Source organism: Balaenoptera borealis (assembly GCF_965194805.1).
Source record: "Balaenoptera borealis genome assembly, chromosome: 5".
NCBI lineage: Eukaryota > Metazoa > Chordata > Mammalia > Artiodactyla > Balaenopteridae > Balaenoptera > Balaenoptera borealis.
In genome coordinates, this window is record NC_138862.1 from 117,594,891 (window position 1) to 117,610,385 (window position 15,495).

Below are 15,495 nucleotides of genomic sequence, written 5' to 3' on the forward strand. Positions count from 1 at the left end.
ACAAATAACAAATGTTGGCGAGGATGTAGAGGAAAGGAAACCCTTGTACACTGTTGATGGGAATGTAAATTGGTGCAGCCCCACTATGGAAAACAGTATGGAGGTTCCTCAAAAAACTGAAAATAAAACTACCATATGATCCAGCAATTCCACTCCTGGGTATATATCCAGAAAAAACAAAAAGACTAATTTGAAAAGATACATACACCCAAATGTTCATAGCAGCACTATTTAAAATAGCCAAGATATGGAAGCAACCCAGGTGTCCATCAACAGACAAATGGATAAAGAATACGTGGTGTGTGTGTGTGTATGTGTGTGTGTATGTGTATATATATATATATATATATATATATATATATATACACACACACATACACACACACATATACATATACAATGGAATATTACTCAGCCATAAAAAAGCATGAAATTCTGCCATTTGCAGCAACATGGATGGACCTAGAGAATATTATGCTTAGTGAAATAAGTCAAACAGAGAAAGACAAATACTGTATGATATCACTTATTTGCGGAATCTAAAAAAATAAAACAAGCAAATATATATATAGCAAAACAGAAACAGACTCACAGATTTAGAAAACAAAATAGTGGGGAGAGGGATGTGGAGAAGGAAAAGATAGGGGTATGGGATTAAGAGATGCAAACGAGTATACATAAGAATAGATAAGCAGCAAGAATATATTGTACAGAACAGGGAATTATAACCATTATTTTGTAGTAACTTTTAATGGAGTGTCATCTATAAAAATACTGAATCACTATGCTATCCACCTGAAACGAATATAATATTGTACTCAAGTGTACTTCCATTAACAAAAGGGAAGGAACGGAGAACTGTGTGCCAGTATATGTGACTGCCATGAGCTTCAGTGTGTGTGTGTGTGTGTGTGTGTGTGTGTGTGTGTGTGTGTGTGTAACTGTAGTGGGGAAGGATGTTTCAGGGAGGCAGAGTCATTGTTATGGTGTCTTATAAACTGGTCTGGACTGCCTTTCCCCCATGCCCACATTCCTGCAGGATAGGGTCTTACTCAAAAAGCATGATTTCAGGTTTCTACAGGATCTCATTTGTCTCCAGTAACTCCCTAATTGGGTTACTTTGTATCATACTTGGCACTTATGGACATGGATTTCCCCCAACATTTGAGACATACCTCTGTGTTGGATAATAAACTTTAAGGCACTAATTTATTCAGTAGGAGGGAAAGGGTGCAGCTGATGATAGTCTCTAGTTATCCCCTGTTGCACAGTGTGTGTGCATGTGTGTGCACATGCTCATGTAAGCACACGTATAAGTGGTCTTTCCTCCACTTGCATTAATAAAAGTAGTAAAGGAACCATCCAAAGAACATTATATGGTTCCAGCCAGTCTTCATGAAACCCCTATGAAACATCATTTTAAAGATGAGGAAAATGAGATGGAGAGAAGTTAAATGCACTGTCAATGTTAAATACCTAATGCATGGCTTAAATGGGACTAGATTCAGACACCTTCACTCCAGAATCTATATTCTTATCTACCACACTCTTCTGCTTTCCACCATGACCAACATCTCTTTGACATTTGTATCAGGTATTAACAATACCCATTTTATTCTTGGGTAAGGAATATATAAAAATGTGGAACAGAAGGAAAAATGAATAGGATGAACCATTAGAATGATTTATTTGATTGAAACACTTATTTGATAGGACCATGCATATACTTGGAATATGGATTTGTATCTGACTGAACATTATTAGGTAATTAGACATTAACATGAAGTGTTGATGATCAGTTTGGTATAGATCTCTTCCACATTTCTCACATAATCTTATGTGGGTCTTAATAAGATTTTACTTAATTGTATCATTTGAGTTTTACTATTATATTAGTTGTTGTTTCCTGAATTACCTTTCATTAACAACTCTTTATTTTCTAATTTTAACTTTTGATCAAAGAAGAGATAATCTAAAATGTATCTAAAATACGAATATCTAAAATGTAGAAAAATCAGTAAAAACACTAGGATTTTCAACTGCTGACTCTAAATATGGTGTCTGTCCTTTAAGGCTCAGTCCAAGGGATGTGCATTCTTTTAGACATTATTGAACCAGTCTGTTCAGGTTTGTTAGTATATACATATTATTTGTTTTTTAGGCTTGGACTTTTGTGATTTTGTAAGAGTGTAAAGGGAAAGAAAGGGAGCAAATATGCTACTTTAAAATAAAATCTGTCTTGGTAATTTAATTTTCTGAAAATTAAAAAAAATATCACACAGATGCTTTAAACTGAATAGTGGTTTATATGCACTGTCTAATGAAGGGTGTCTTAGTAAATCATTGTGTCAAGCCAACCTCTTAATGTGGTTTTATTCTGACTGGTGTCTGGGTCCAACCAGATGTTTCTGTTCTTAGAACCTTCTTCTGTTACTGACTGACACCAAGTAACACATGTAATTAATATGCAGATAAAATTATCTATATAATTAGTACTTGGAGACAAGATTTTAAATAGTTCTTGTCTGCACAGATCACTTTACATATTTATATTTCTGAGGAAGGTAACTATCTAATTATGTGGCTTTCTCACAACTGTGGCTAATTTGGACCAATTTCTAGAAATCATCTCCTAATTAGATAAAACTAGTTTTTGTAGGTAGTTTAACACTTTGGTTCTTGATGTAGATAGCAAGGAAGTATTTGGCATAAGACAAAGTGAAAACCACACTATTCGTGAGGATCTGGATTTAGACCTCTGTTTGAGTCAGAATTGTTCCAGGCTAGGAGAGGACCAAAGAGGAGAAAGGGCTGATGTGAGTTATTTGATATAATGGAAAGATGGCAGCCCCCTGCCTGGGTGTCTTCTGTGACAGTGATTTATTCCACTATTGACACTCAGTGTTGAGCAACTAGCTGCTTGTCTACATTACCAGGATATTAAGGAAACATACTGCTTCATTTTTACCCTGCTGTTCAAATTATACAAAGTTTGCCAACTAAAATATATTTTAGCTTGGGCTAGATACTTTGTAAGAATTAGTTGATCATAGGAATCTGGGTCAGGTTTATATTAATGAAGTAAAGTGAAGATTGTAATAATCGAGGCACACATTTGAAAAGTCTGGCTGTGAAGTGATTCAAGAGACACAGTCACCAGGGAGTATATAGGGTAGAGGGGTGATTTCTTTTAGATGAAAGAATCAAGACGTCATAGTGACCTTAGCAAAAGCGTACAGTCCGTAACGCACTACTAATTTCTGTGATTTGGAGGTATATTTATAAAGTGTCTACTTCTAATTTTAATGACACAATTTATAAAATCATAGAAAAACACATATCAATATACTAATTAAAAAGGTTTAAATGCTGGTATAAATGAATTTTGAATATGTTCTCCCCATATATTAACTTCTACATTTGTTTTACAGTCCTCTTGAAACAACAACAAAAACAAAGACAGTGATAAAAACAATCACACATAATAGCCTGTGACTTTAAGCCATTAAGCCACAGACAGGAATATTTTTTGTTTACTTGTCTATGTATGTGTTTCCTTCATTTCAATAGTATTTATATTTACTAGGAATATTGAAGCAATAAAATAAATACAATCAAGTCATGATGAGCTGCAATAAATCCTGCTCTGTAATATGACATTATAGGATCTTTGTCTGAGCCAGAAGTAGAAGGCCTTCTGAGTTACAGCACTAAGTTAGGTAGCAGAGGCATGAAATAGCAAGTCAAAAAGAAAGAACTGGTGTTTAGCAGTTTTGAGTGGTGGGGGTCTTAATAAAGGGGACTACTGGAATGACAAGGGCTGGGGGAGTACAGGATCCTTCAGTACATCAAATTGCTAAATATTTTCAAGTATAAAAACACATTTTGTTTTCTATATTGTATGTCGATTTGTGATATTCATCTCTGGGCTCCCTTCTTATTTGTTGCCCCAGGGCCCAGACTGCGTGTGCATGACCCATGGTTAGTGCTAAGTTCCAATTTCCTTTTATTTCTCTGCGGGACCACAGCAACTCATTTCTGCATCTTTGGCCGTTCGAGAATTCTCTCCTCTTAGATTTGTCTTATTTTACTGCGTTGTTTTTGCTTTCTCTGAGGAAGAATTTCTTTCATAAAGAATTATTTATTTATTATGTATTTTACATTCCTACATCTCTGACTCAAGGATGAACATTGTTAGGGTCTCCTTTTATGTATCAGGAGAATTCAAATACAAGAATGTGGTGCTGGTAGTCATCAGTAGTGCTGAGGTCTGGGTTGATTACCTGGCAGGGGTGACGAGTGTGACCAAACCATCCATGCCTGCTCACGTGCACTCTGTCCTTACCAGGGGCTGAGTTTTAGAGATGGCAGATATCGTAATTGTCGTTCTTGCAGATCATAGCAAACATAAGATAGAAGTTGAGTGGCCAAGTTTGAGCTCACCACTTTTATAAGCAGGCCTCCATAGTCTGTTTGGAAGTAACTATAAGTTTTATCTCATAGATAGAGCTTTCATTTTGGGGGGCCCAACTGAAAAATTACACTTGCCTTTCAATTTCAAGACTCCAAGACTTTGAGTCTCTAGCACATTTGAATATTTGCATAGGACTTACTCATAGTGCATTTTATTTTGATCCAAGGCAGCCTGAATGGACAAGAATTCCTTTTCACTAATTCAGAAATCCACTGTTATGTTAGCAGCTACATGGTGGGTGATGTCTGGACACCAGAAGTCAAGCTGTGCAGATGAGTTCAGTGTTAGTCGCAGTTGTTTATTTGCTCACCCAACACATATTTATTAAGAAATGACTATGTGTCATACATAATGAAAGGAATTTGAGGTTCAACATGACTGAAGTATGGACTCTTCTCTTAATAAACCTATGAGATTTTTGCAAATGTATTTAAGAACTGTTGAATATTAGAGAGTGGGAAAAGAACTATTGTACTGATCACTTTTTTAGGACATAGTATGTACAGTTGCGAAAAGAATGAGCAGCTTTTGGTTAATCTGTTTGCTTCTACCATCTTGGGGTCATTTGGAGTTGTTTCACAATTGATTTAACCACAGCATCTGCCTCTAATTGGGAATGTGGATTAATATATGACATCACCCTCCCCTGCCCCTGCTCCTGAGTCAGGCCTCAGAACCAGATGTCCCTGTAAACTCTGGAATTCCTGGAAGGTTTGTGTCCAATGAAAGCATAGTCTCTAGCCATGTCTTTTTTCTAGCAGTATGTCCTTGGGCAAATTACTAAAACTCTTTGAGTTTCAGTCCTCGCCCCTAAAAAAGGGGCTATCAGTCCTCCACTGGGAGTGTTGTGAAGACTGAAACAGCTGTGACATGTGGGCCATGCAGGCATTTAGCAACTGCTGATTCCCTTCTCTTTATCTTCCTCTAGCTGAGACTTTCAGAAATTTGGTGAATGGGACTATAAAGATAGCATTCAGATTAAAGTAATTTAAGAAGATTCCAATTCGTGTTCTTCAAAATCATACTCAATTGTGAAACCCAACGAAGTATAATTTCCCAACCTTGGAAATGTAGAGAAAGTGCTCACTTTCTAACCATCATGCCAAGCTTGTGGGCGTGTCTAAATCTACCTGGCTATTTTGTGATTGACTCCCTCTCTACCTCTAGGTCAATCAGTTATGTGCCAATAGGGGGCTGCAGTGAACCAACCAATGCTTATTGGCTTATTTGGATCAGGAAGCTACAGCCTGAATTAGACATGTGAGAGATGTAACGTGTGATGTAAAGGTAGGGCCATCTAATCACAATAGCAATCTCTCTGTTCCAACAGGATAATGTAGTACAAGAGTTAAGGCTCAGTGAACCTTCATGAGCATTTACTAAGCACCAGGCCCAGAGCTGGGTGCCAGGGTTGTAGAGGTTAATAAAAGAGAAGCAAGAAGTTTAGTGTGGCACACAGAGCTGTATATGCACTTCCAACATGCTGACCAATGCCAGAGGCAAGCACAAGTGTTCTAGGAGCATGACAGGCAACCTGAACTGGGTCATGAGAGCTGATGAACAGAGAAGGACTTCCTCCAGGAATACTGCCTGAGCTGGGTCTTGAGGAATAAATAGCAGTGAGCCAAGTAAAGAGGGAAGTGCATTCCTCCTGAGAAAAGGTGTGTAGGGCCAAAGTGGGCGAGTTTTTGGTGTTTATGGTGCTTGAAGGGTGAGAAAGAGGGTGGAGTGCAGAGGTTGGAGATTATGAAGTGCTTGGAATAGCACCCCTATCCCAACAGAAGATGCTTCTACGGTGCTTATTACGGCCAGGCCCACTTCTGAGCATTACCCAAATATTAGCTCATTTAGTCTTTACAGCAATGTTAGAAAGTAGGTGTGATTGTTATCCCCACTTTACAGAGGAGGAAATTGAGTCCCAGAGAGGTTAAGTCACTTGTCTAAGGACACAGAGCTAGGGTAGAGCTGGGGTTTGAACCTCTGAAGACCATGCTCTTTCCAGACTAGGCTGCCTCTCACTAAAAAGCTTCAAGTGGAGGAATGCAGTTGTCCAGCTTTAGAGACAGCAAGCAGGGTGCCATGCGGACTTGGCTTTGTGGGAGGCAGGGCTAGACCCCTGAACACGAGACAAATTGTAACTGTCTATTGAAATTGTCCCTGTAAAAGGTAGGGCAGACGTGAATTTGGCAGTGACAGAGGAACGAAGAGGAGAGGATGGATTTGAAAACCATTTGGGAATTAGTACAGGCAGAACTTTTGATTGATTTGATGTGGAGATAAGGGGGTATCTGACTAGATCTCAGATTCCATTCTGGCTTTAAATATGATATGTCATCTTGGTCATTTAATTTACTGTCTTTGAACTTAAGTTATTCTGTTTTCAACAAGTTACATTTTGACACTGACATAGAAAGTCAGTAATTAAATAATAATTTAATTTGAAACGATGTGTGTAAGGTGGCTGGCACAGTGTGTCTTGTGCATAGGAGCAGCTGAATAACTGAGAAAATGATAACTTTAGCCCATTGGATTTTAAAAGACTGATCTAACTTTAAGAGTTCTCTTTCGCAATGGACCCGCTCTTGGAAAGGGTCACATCTTGATATTATCAACCAGTGCATTGCTGTTATCAGTTAACCAGTACCTTGATGTTATCATAATTTTGACAGAAATTATGCCACTGGTACAGATCAGTGTGGCAGTGCGGAGAGTGGCAGGCAAGGCACTACCAGCAGGGAGGGAGAAGAGGCCATGATAAAGGTGTCAGGAACGTCTCCCTATTTCACACTTTCACCTAGAAAAAGCTGTTGTTTGCAAAGCTTTTGGGTGGGCAAACAGAAGTGGTAATTTGAGGAAAAATAAATAAAAACAAGGGAAGTACTGGCAACTGGCTGAATTATCCAAGTAGCTCCTGTCATTTCCCCCTATCTTTGGTAGCACAGTGGGCATTGAAAATAAAAGACAAAAGAAGCAGGTTTTAGGGAACAGAAAGAAAAGATTTAAAAAACCCCTCTATTTGCTTTACCTGGTTGGTTTTGGCCAAGTCCTTTATGATGTTTGCTTGTTTTTCATCCTGGGGCTTCACACGGAGCACCTTCTCCCTTTAAGAATACAAAAGATGAAACATGTAAACTGTAAAGAAGCGTTTCATAGTCCTCTTCCCACATGGAGTCTGGAACACAGGCGGCAAGATTCACCTGTCAGAGCGGACAGGAGCAATTGCAAGGGTGATAGCGATCAAACCAGAGGCAGGATGAACCTCGCGGTTCTTCTTTGCCTGTCCCAAGCCCCTCTGCCAGTTTTATGCCTCAGCTCTTATCTGGAGGAGCAGCTCATTTCCTCTTAGGGTTCTGGTGGACGAAATGCCCCCCCATATTTTCTAGTTGGGGAGGGGAGTAGGGTGGCAACACTAATACTAAATGCCCATTTTGTGACAGGTGAATTCCATGCTACTCATATACCTTTTACAATTGGGAATACCCATTTTACAGATGAGATGAGAGGCAAATTCCTTGTTTAGCAAATAACTTGCCCAAGGAAGCAGAGCTAGTATGATGAGATTTGAACCCAATTCTTTGTTCTAAAATACTACTGTACCATATGCTTGAATTGAAGGATGGAAGGAATCGGTTTAAATTTGCACTTGGAACCCGAGATGAATTTGGGTATCTGGCCACAGAACCCTGATGGGTGGTCCTTAATAGCAAAACTTTTTTTTTTTTTTAACATCTTTATTGGAGTATAATTGCTTTACAATGGTGTGTTAGTTTCTGCTGTATAACAAAGTGAATCAGCCATACATATACATATATCCCCATGTCTCTTCCCTCTTGGGTCTCCCTCCCTTCCATTCCTCCCTATCCCACCCCTCTAAAACATATGTTTTTGAAGCTACATTGTAAATTGTTAAAATAAGAACTTTTGATTACAAATTATTTTGGATATACTAAAAATACTGTAAGTAATCTGGAAAACATTGATATGTTCACTGTCTAGATTTTATACTTTTGCCATCGTTTCTCGGTACCTCTCTTGGTAAAGAAGTAAACATTACAGAAATTGCTAAATTACTCATATCCCCACTCCTTTCCCCTTTCCCTCCCTCTGTCCTCAGGGAGAACCCCTATTCATAAAGCAACTTGAGGACATTTAGAGGGCAAGATAATATGATTGCTCAAATGTTTGTTCATGGGCTGCTCTCTTCAGGGTCTAGATGCTGTAGGTGCCCAATAAATGCTTTTTGAAAGTTGAATTACTGAAAGTCATTTATAAACCATTTTAAACAGTGTCTTGGTGGGAGGTCTTTAATCTTGAACAAAACTCAGTTAATTATGGATTATTTGGGAGAAGGCAACGCTTTTACCCAGAATTATAGGTAACCTAATATACTGAGTGAATTTAATCAGATAACTTATTAGAATTTCCTTTAAAACTACCTCTTCATGTATAGATGGTCATACGTGAAATTTCTCAGAGTCATAGTTGTATATTTTTATTATCAAAATAATACTGTTGGGGAGATGCCCCTGTTATAAGTATAGCAGCGATAGCTTCATTCCTCTCCACCTGACAGATGTGCAATGTGACGGGTCCCCCAAGAGGGTTCCCTTGCTGCAACCCTGCAGGTAAGGAAGTGGAGGGGTTTACAAATGCCTTCATGTTCTTGACATTGGACAAGCTTATCAGCACTGGAAAATCCCAAGGCAAATTCTTGCTCTGTTGATTCTAAGGGGGCGCTTGGCAGGAGTACAGAGGAAAAGGAAGAACTTGACTTTGGAGTTGGACAAACGTAACCTCAGGGGGGCTCCCAGACACTAGCTGCTTTACCTTGAGCCGGCTGCCTAGTCATTCCAGGCCTTGGTTTCCTCATCTGTAAAATGGGGATGCACATGGGACTCTAACAAGTGGCTGTGAGGGCTAAATGAGATGTGTACGTAAGGGACTTGGTGGATGGTAGGTACAAAAACATGCCTGTGTCCTCTAAGCAGTTAATACGGTTGTCAGGTTCTATAGACGCACTTGCTGGCCACTGTCAGGCTGCAGAACTGATGAGTATCAGCATGTATCATGTGGTCGGTTAAAGTGGTAGCTGTGTCCTGTAAGGCCAGAATATCTCTCTGTATTTGTTTTAATGTGGGCTGCTTAAAGAAAAAAAAATTTTATGTTATAGTTTTGCTTTTAGGAATTTTGTTTGGATTCTAAAAGTAATAAATGCCCATTGAAAATAAGTTAGCAAAATATGGAAAAGTTGAAGGAAGAAAATAGAAGTCACTCTTAATTCTAGCATTCTATGCTAGAATTCTATGCTAGAATTCTATGCTAAATTTTCTATGTTAAAGCCTTTTTCTGTGTGACTACTCTTAAAACTGTATAGAAAAGGCTTGTGTGTCTGTTTTTCAGGTCAGCTAGGAAGGACACTTTTATTTGGGGATCTAAGTAAATGTTTGAAGGATCCTGGTATTTCTCAAGATAAGACTTTGATAATAAATAATCTTTGACTTCTTAATATCTGTTGCATATTGACAATTCCTTGTTTCTGGAATAGGACATAGACATATGATGCTTTAAGACCTCCCACTCCTCCCAATCTATTTAGCCTCTGAAAAACAGTACAGTAGATGGATTTCAAGAATATTTTGGAGCTCTTTCTCAGAACAAGTATGGTTTCTTAGCAGGCGTAGTTCAGTAAAACCTTGTATTCCTGAATCAAGACTTATGAAAGGTCGTGGCGTACGTATGGAGCAGGATGAATAATTGTTAGACACTGTATCATTTTAGGATTGACTATGTAAGATGGTGTGATGTTTCATAGGTTAATTTAATCTCTTTAAAAATATTTAAAGTTGAATGCTTCACACGACAATAATTTTCCATCTTTCTGGATCTTTGCACTCCTAGGATTTTTGTATGTCTAGACACAGTTAAAAATACCACTGTATTTTTTAAACTATGCTTTTCTGCATATTTTTCAAACATTATCACTATAAAAGTAATGTCCTAGAAAATGGAAGTGAAAGTTCTCCTGTGATTTACTACAATCTTTCAAATAATTCTCTATCTTCAAATAAAATATAGTAAACTTCTGGAATACCTTTCGATATCTCATAAACGATATGTTGAAAGAAAAATTTGTTACCTTTAGTTGCGGATATTGGATTTTTAACATTGAAATGAAACTGCCCTGGAAAATGCTGCAGAGAAACTTGTCTCTTTAGTTGCAGGAAAGGTGGCATTTCTGCACAGAGACGTGGGTGAGTGATTCAGGCAGTGTCAGACCTGGCTAGAGGGGGAGTGACTACCTGCTCAAATGAGATGACCTAAGAGGCTCATCAAGACCCCATTTGGCCCCCAAATCATTAACTATCATGGTTCCGCCATCTTCCTTCTACTCCTGAAATTCTCTCTTTGACCAATGCATATAGGTTATCTGGCAAAGCAGGTGAACACATGAGATGCGATTCTAGATATGTAGACCTCCCATGTTCCAGACTGGGAAACCAGTCTTGCTATTTTGTAGCAACACTGTTTGAGGTAGGAAAGATCCAGGGGGCCGAGCCCCTGCTGTTTGTTAATTGCTGCTTTGGGGAGGTGAGAGTTAGGGACTGAAGGAGCTCAGAGCCTGTCCTAGGTTCTTCTCAGGGTGGGAATTAGCCAAAGAAAGGGAGAAGAGAGGTGCCCTAACAGCCAGGGGCTCCTGTGTGGGCAAGGCTGGGCAATATCTGGTCTGGCAAAGCAGCAGAGTCTCTGGTCAGCTGGGCAGGAAGGCATAAAGTACTATATTGCACTGGGAAGGCCTAAAGCAGAAACTTCTTTTCTATTTTTTCTTGGTGAAGCTCAGGCAAGTGGCACTGCTGGCCTGCTAGCTGTTAACTTTCAGTTGGCAAGAGATATAACAAAAATGTCTCTAGTGCAGGAAATCTCAGGTACATGGATTTTATTTGCTTTCCTATTTCTAATTCTTCTTAAAAATTCCTTAAAATTTTAGAAAAGCCCATGTATATTCCTAATTTCTATTTTAAAGCAGTGAACTTTGGGCCACAGCATCCCTTAGTTAGAAGTCGATGGCACCTGCTAGAGGTAGGGTAAGGGAGTGTCCTGTGGAACTGAGTTGAATGATACACCTCCAGCAAGATAACTTCACTCAGGTAAGTATGGTTGAGTTAGCTTTGCAATTCACATGGATATAACTTAAACAGAATGGGAGAAAGAAACAATAATTTTGCTAAATTACATCTATTTTTAAAATTAGCATCAATACTGCTTAAGAATTTACGGGAATTTCTTTTTTGGCACTTAAGGGTCTCTCTTTTTCTGTGCCTATTTAAATGATCTATTACTGAATTATTTTGAGGATGGTTGCCTGACAAATTGTAGCAGCTGCACTGCTACCATCTAGTGGACAATTAATGCAATTAATCATTCTTTGGCTTGACAGCTTCCAAACAAATCACTGCGACGTTAATGGATTCTGTTTTTGAATGGAACACTGTTATAGATATTTCAACATATTATGCTAGATATGGAATCTTCTCTTCCTTGAATCTACATGGGAAACAATGAGGTAATGTTTTGTTTTATGATTTTAAAGTAAGCAGTGCCCCCAAATTATAATCTAAATACATATTATTATATTTTAAAATTTGAACTTTGCACAGTACTCTCCAACATTACTAGCACGTTCAGTTTTAATTCTGGAAAACTTCAAGTCATGTTTGACCTACAAGTCATAGCGTTATTTTTGCCTCTTTCATTTTAGGCCCAGCTGGTCCAGCCAGGGTCCCTGGCACCTTCTTGTTTCACTTCCAGTCTGCTTTCCACACCGTAGCCTGGCTGGTGTTTAAAAATACAAAAACCAAAAAACTCTTATCATGTCATTTACAATTTAACATCTCCAGTGGCTTCTCATTGCTCTTTTTTTTATTGAATGAAAGATTCTTTAAATTCTATAGTACTTTACAGTTTTCAAAAGTTTCACACACATGATTTCATATAATCACATAATAACCCCTTTTTCCCCCTACCCCTATATTGCCCCTTCCACATTCCCTCTCCCCACTGGTAACCACCAGTTTGTTCTCTATATCTGTGAATCTGCCTATTTTTTTTTTATTCACTAGTTTGTTGTATTTTTTAGATTCCATATATAGTGATATCATACAGTATTTGTCTTTCTCCCTCTGACTTATTTCACTTAACATAATGCCCTCCTAGTCCATCCATGTTGCTGCAAATGGCAAAATTTCATTCTTTTTTATGAATGAGTAGTATTCCATTGTATATATGTACCACATTGTCTTCATCCATTCATCTGTTGATGGACACTTATGTTGCTTCCATATATTGGCAACTGTAAATAATGCTGCTGTGAACATTGGGGTGCATGTATCATTTCAAATTAGTGTTTATATTTTTTTGGATATATACCCAGGAGTGGAATTGCTGGGTCATATGGTAGTTCCACTTTTAGTTTTTTGAGAAACTTCCATACTGTTTTCCACAGTGGCTGCATCAATTTACATTCCCACCAATAGTGTAGGTGGGTTCCCTTTTCTCCACATGCTCACCAACATTTGTTATTTGTGTTCTTTTTGATGATAGCCGTTCTGACAGGTGTGAGGTGATATCTCGTTGTTGTTTTGACTTGCATTTCCCTGATGATTAGTGATGTAGAGCATCTTTTCATGTGCCTGTTGGCCATCTGCATTTTCCCTTTGGGAAAATGTCTATTCAGTTCTTCTGCCCATTTTTTCATCCGGTTGTTTATTTTTTTGATGTTGAGTTGTATGAGCTGTTTATATAAGTCGGGTATTAACCCCTCATCAGTCAAATCATTTGCAAATATCTTCTCCCATTCAGTAGGTTGCCTTTTTGTTTTGTCAATGGGTTTCTTTGCTGTGCAAAAGCTTTTAAATTTAATTAGGTCCCATTTGTTTATTTTTGCTTTGGTTTCCTTTACTTATTAATCTATGACAAAGGAGGCAAGAATATACAATGGAGAAAAGACAGTCTCTTCAATAAGTGGTGCTGGGAAAACTGGGCAGCCACTTGTAAAAGAATGAAATTAGAACATTCTCTAATACCATATACAAAAATAAACTCGAAATGGATTAAAGACCTAAATGTAAGACCGGATACTATAAAACTCCTAGAGGAAACCATAGGCAGGACACTCTTTGACACAAATCGCAGCAGTATTTTTTTGGATCCGTCTCCTAAGGCTTCTCATTGTTCTTAGATCATTGTTCCAAATCCTTAACATGACCTCTAACCCTGCCTGATATGATCCCCAACTCCCTCCTCAGCCCTTTCACATGCCCCTCTTCCCTCAGTTCTCTGAGTTCCACCCTCTCTTGCTTTCTTCTTACAGCTTCTGCATAGTTACAGGGCCTGGAAGGGGTGCTCCCTTCTTCCAGCTAACTGTGAATCATTCTTCAGGCTTTAGCACTTCCTGAGAGAGCTTTCTCCTCCACATCAGATAGATAATATAAATTAAGTCACTAATTATTACATAATTAGTTAAATAATTATTTGTTTCATGTCCATCTTCTCAAGTGGCTTATACAACCATTGAGGGCAGAAATGTTTTCTTTCTTTTTCATTGCTCTGTCCTCAATTGCTTAGCAAAGTGCTTGGCATGTGGTGTAAACAGCTCAGAAAATAACTTGAGTGAGCTGAGCTGAAAGCTAAACCACGATTGGATCGTTTCACCTGTACCACATTTTACAGTCCTGGGTTTCCCCTTATATGTCTTCTTCCTCACCAGCACCCCACTATAACCTGTGCACGTCTGCAGTCTGCCAGGGTCTGGCAACACTCCAAGGGCTTCAACTCCCGTATGGCTGACCTACATTATTGGTTGTGCACGGCTTGCCTTAGTCATTCGTTCACATCTTTTTTCCCCCAAAGAAGTAGACAGTCTGTCAGGTTTTTCAATTGTAATGGTTCATTTTTATTATGATCAATATTAAAGACCCAGGTAGTTTAATAGACCCAGAATCTTAAAAGAAAGAGGAGGACCTGGAAAACATCTAGGCAAATAAAAGTCAGCATTCAGGATAGAAAAGAAACAAAGAGTGAACATTTAGAAATAAGGCTGTTAGCGCTCTGGGCTAGTACAGATGCTCCAGGACATAGCCGGTAATGTATTTGATCGCCAGCATTGTCTCCTCACAGGTTGGCCGGATCTGGGATTCAGGGAGGGCAAAGCCATATCTGCCTTTATCCCGGAGTTCAAAGGTGAAGGAATATTTGATTCCTTGGTCATAAGCCCAGTCATCAGAGCCCCCAGCAGCGGGATCTGAAATGAGCAAACAGAAGAAAAATTATAAATCTAGGAAGGAGATTTAAAAACCCCGCCAGCTTTCTTTTATAATTACAAATGTTTTACTGTGCAAAACAGTATAGGTAGGCGAATTTTCTAGTAAACTGGATCACAAAAGCTATGGGGGCTGTTTTAAAAATTTGTCCAATCTTACCTCTAAGTCTACTTAGTGGGAGTGATGTGTTTAATACCCCAGGAAGTATGTAATTTGTAATATATAAACTTCTCAGAGTGCTTGTATGCTGAGGTAAACTGTGCTATGTAGTGTGTAATCTGTTTACAAAATATATACAGTTTCTGGGAAAAGGATGTGTATCTTCTGGAAAAATAAGGAAAACTGCATGATGACTGGTGAGAGGAGAGGACTCCAAACCCTGCTGAAACTGTGCTGAATGATGAAACTGGAGCAGCTTGAGGGCAGGGCTGTGCCTTCATTTTTGTTTCTTCAGGGTCTAGCATATGGCCTGGCACAGATTAGGCATTCCTTCAGTTATTCATTCGGTGACAGTTATGATGTCATTCATTTATTCAATCACTCATTTGTTCATTCATTCATTCATTCAGTCAACAATCGTACAGCTCTCACTGAGCAGCAGGCCATGTGCTCCACTCTGGAGATGCTAGGACAAAGCAGAGACATGGCCCCTGCCCTCCAGGGGCTTACACGGTGATGGAAAGAGAAACCTCACTGAACTTGCCT

General features: G+C 38.8%; 2 protein-coding genes across 3 annotated transcripts in view; both read right to left on the minus strand.

Annotated features, from left to right (window-relative positions):
* The window catches only part of CPA3 (carboxypeptidase A3), a gene marked incomplete at its 5' end in the record, with an annotated part of 35,518 nt that extends 25,975 nt beyond the window's left edge, over positions 1 to 9,543 (minus strand). The window contains 6 exon segments of the mRNA XM_082393615.1: positions 4,614 to 4,675; positions 4,679 to 4,738; positions 7,500 to 7,575; positions 7,672 to 7,720; positions 7,723 to 7,751; positions 9,494 to 9,543. Of these exon segments, the coding sequence (XP_082249741.1) occupies positions 4,614 to 4,675; positions 4,679 to 4,738; positions 7,500 to 7,575; positions 7,672 to 7,720; positions 7,723 to 7,751; positions 9,494 to 9,543 (326 nt within the window).
* A 240-nt stretch (positions 9,544 to 9,783) lies between these two features.
* Positions 9,784 to 15,495, minus strand: part of CPB1 (carboxypeptidase B1) — a 59,134-nt gene continuing 53,422 nt past the window's right edge. For both annotated transcript variants that reach the window (XM_082394422.1, XM_082394423.1), the window contains one exon: positions 9,784 to 14,771. In XM_082394422.1, coding sequence (XP_082250548.1) covers positions 14,584 to 14,771 — 188 coding nt within the window. In that variant the 3' untranslated portion in view covers positions 9,784 to 14,583. The remainder of the gene's footprint in view (positions 14,772 to 15,495) is intronic.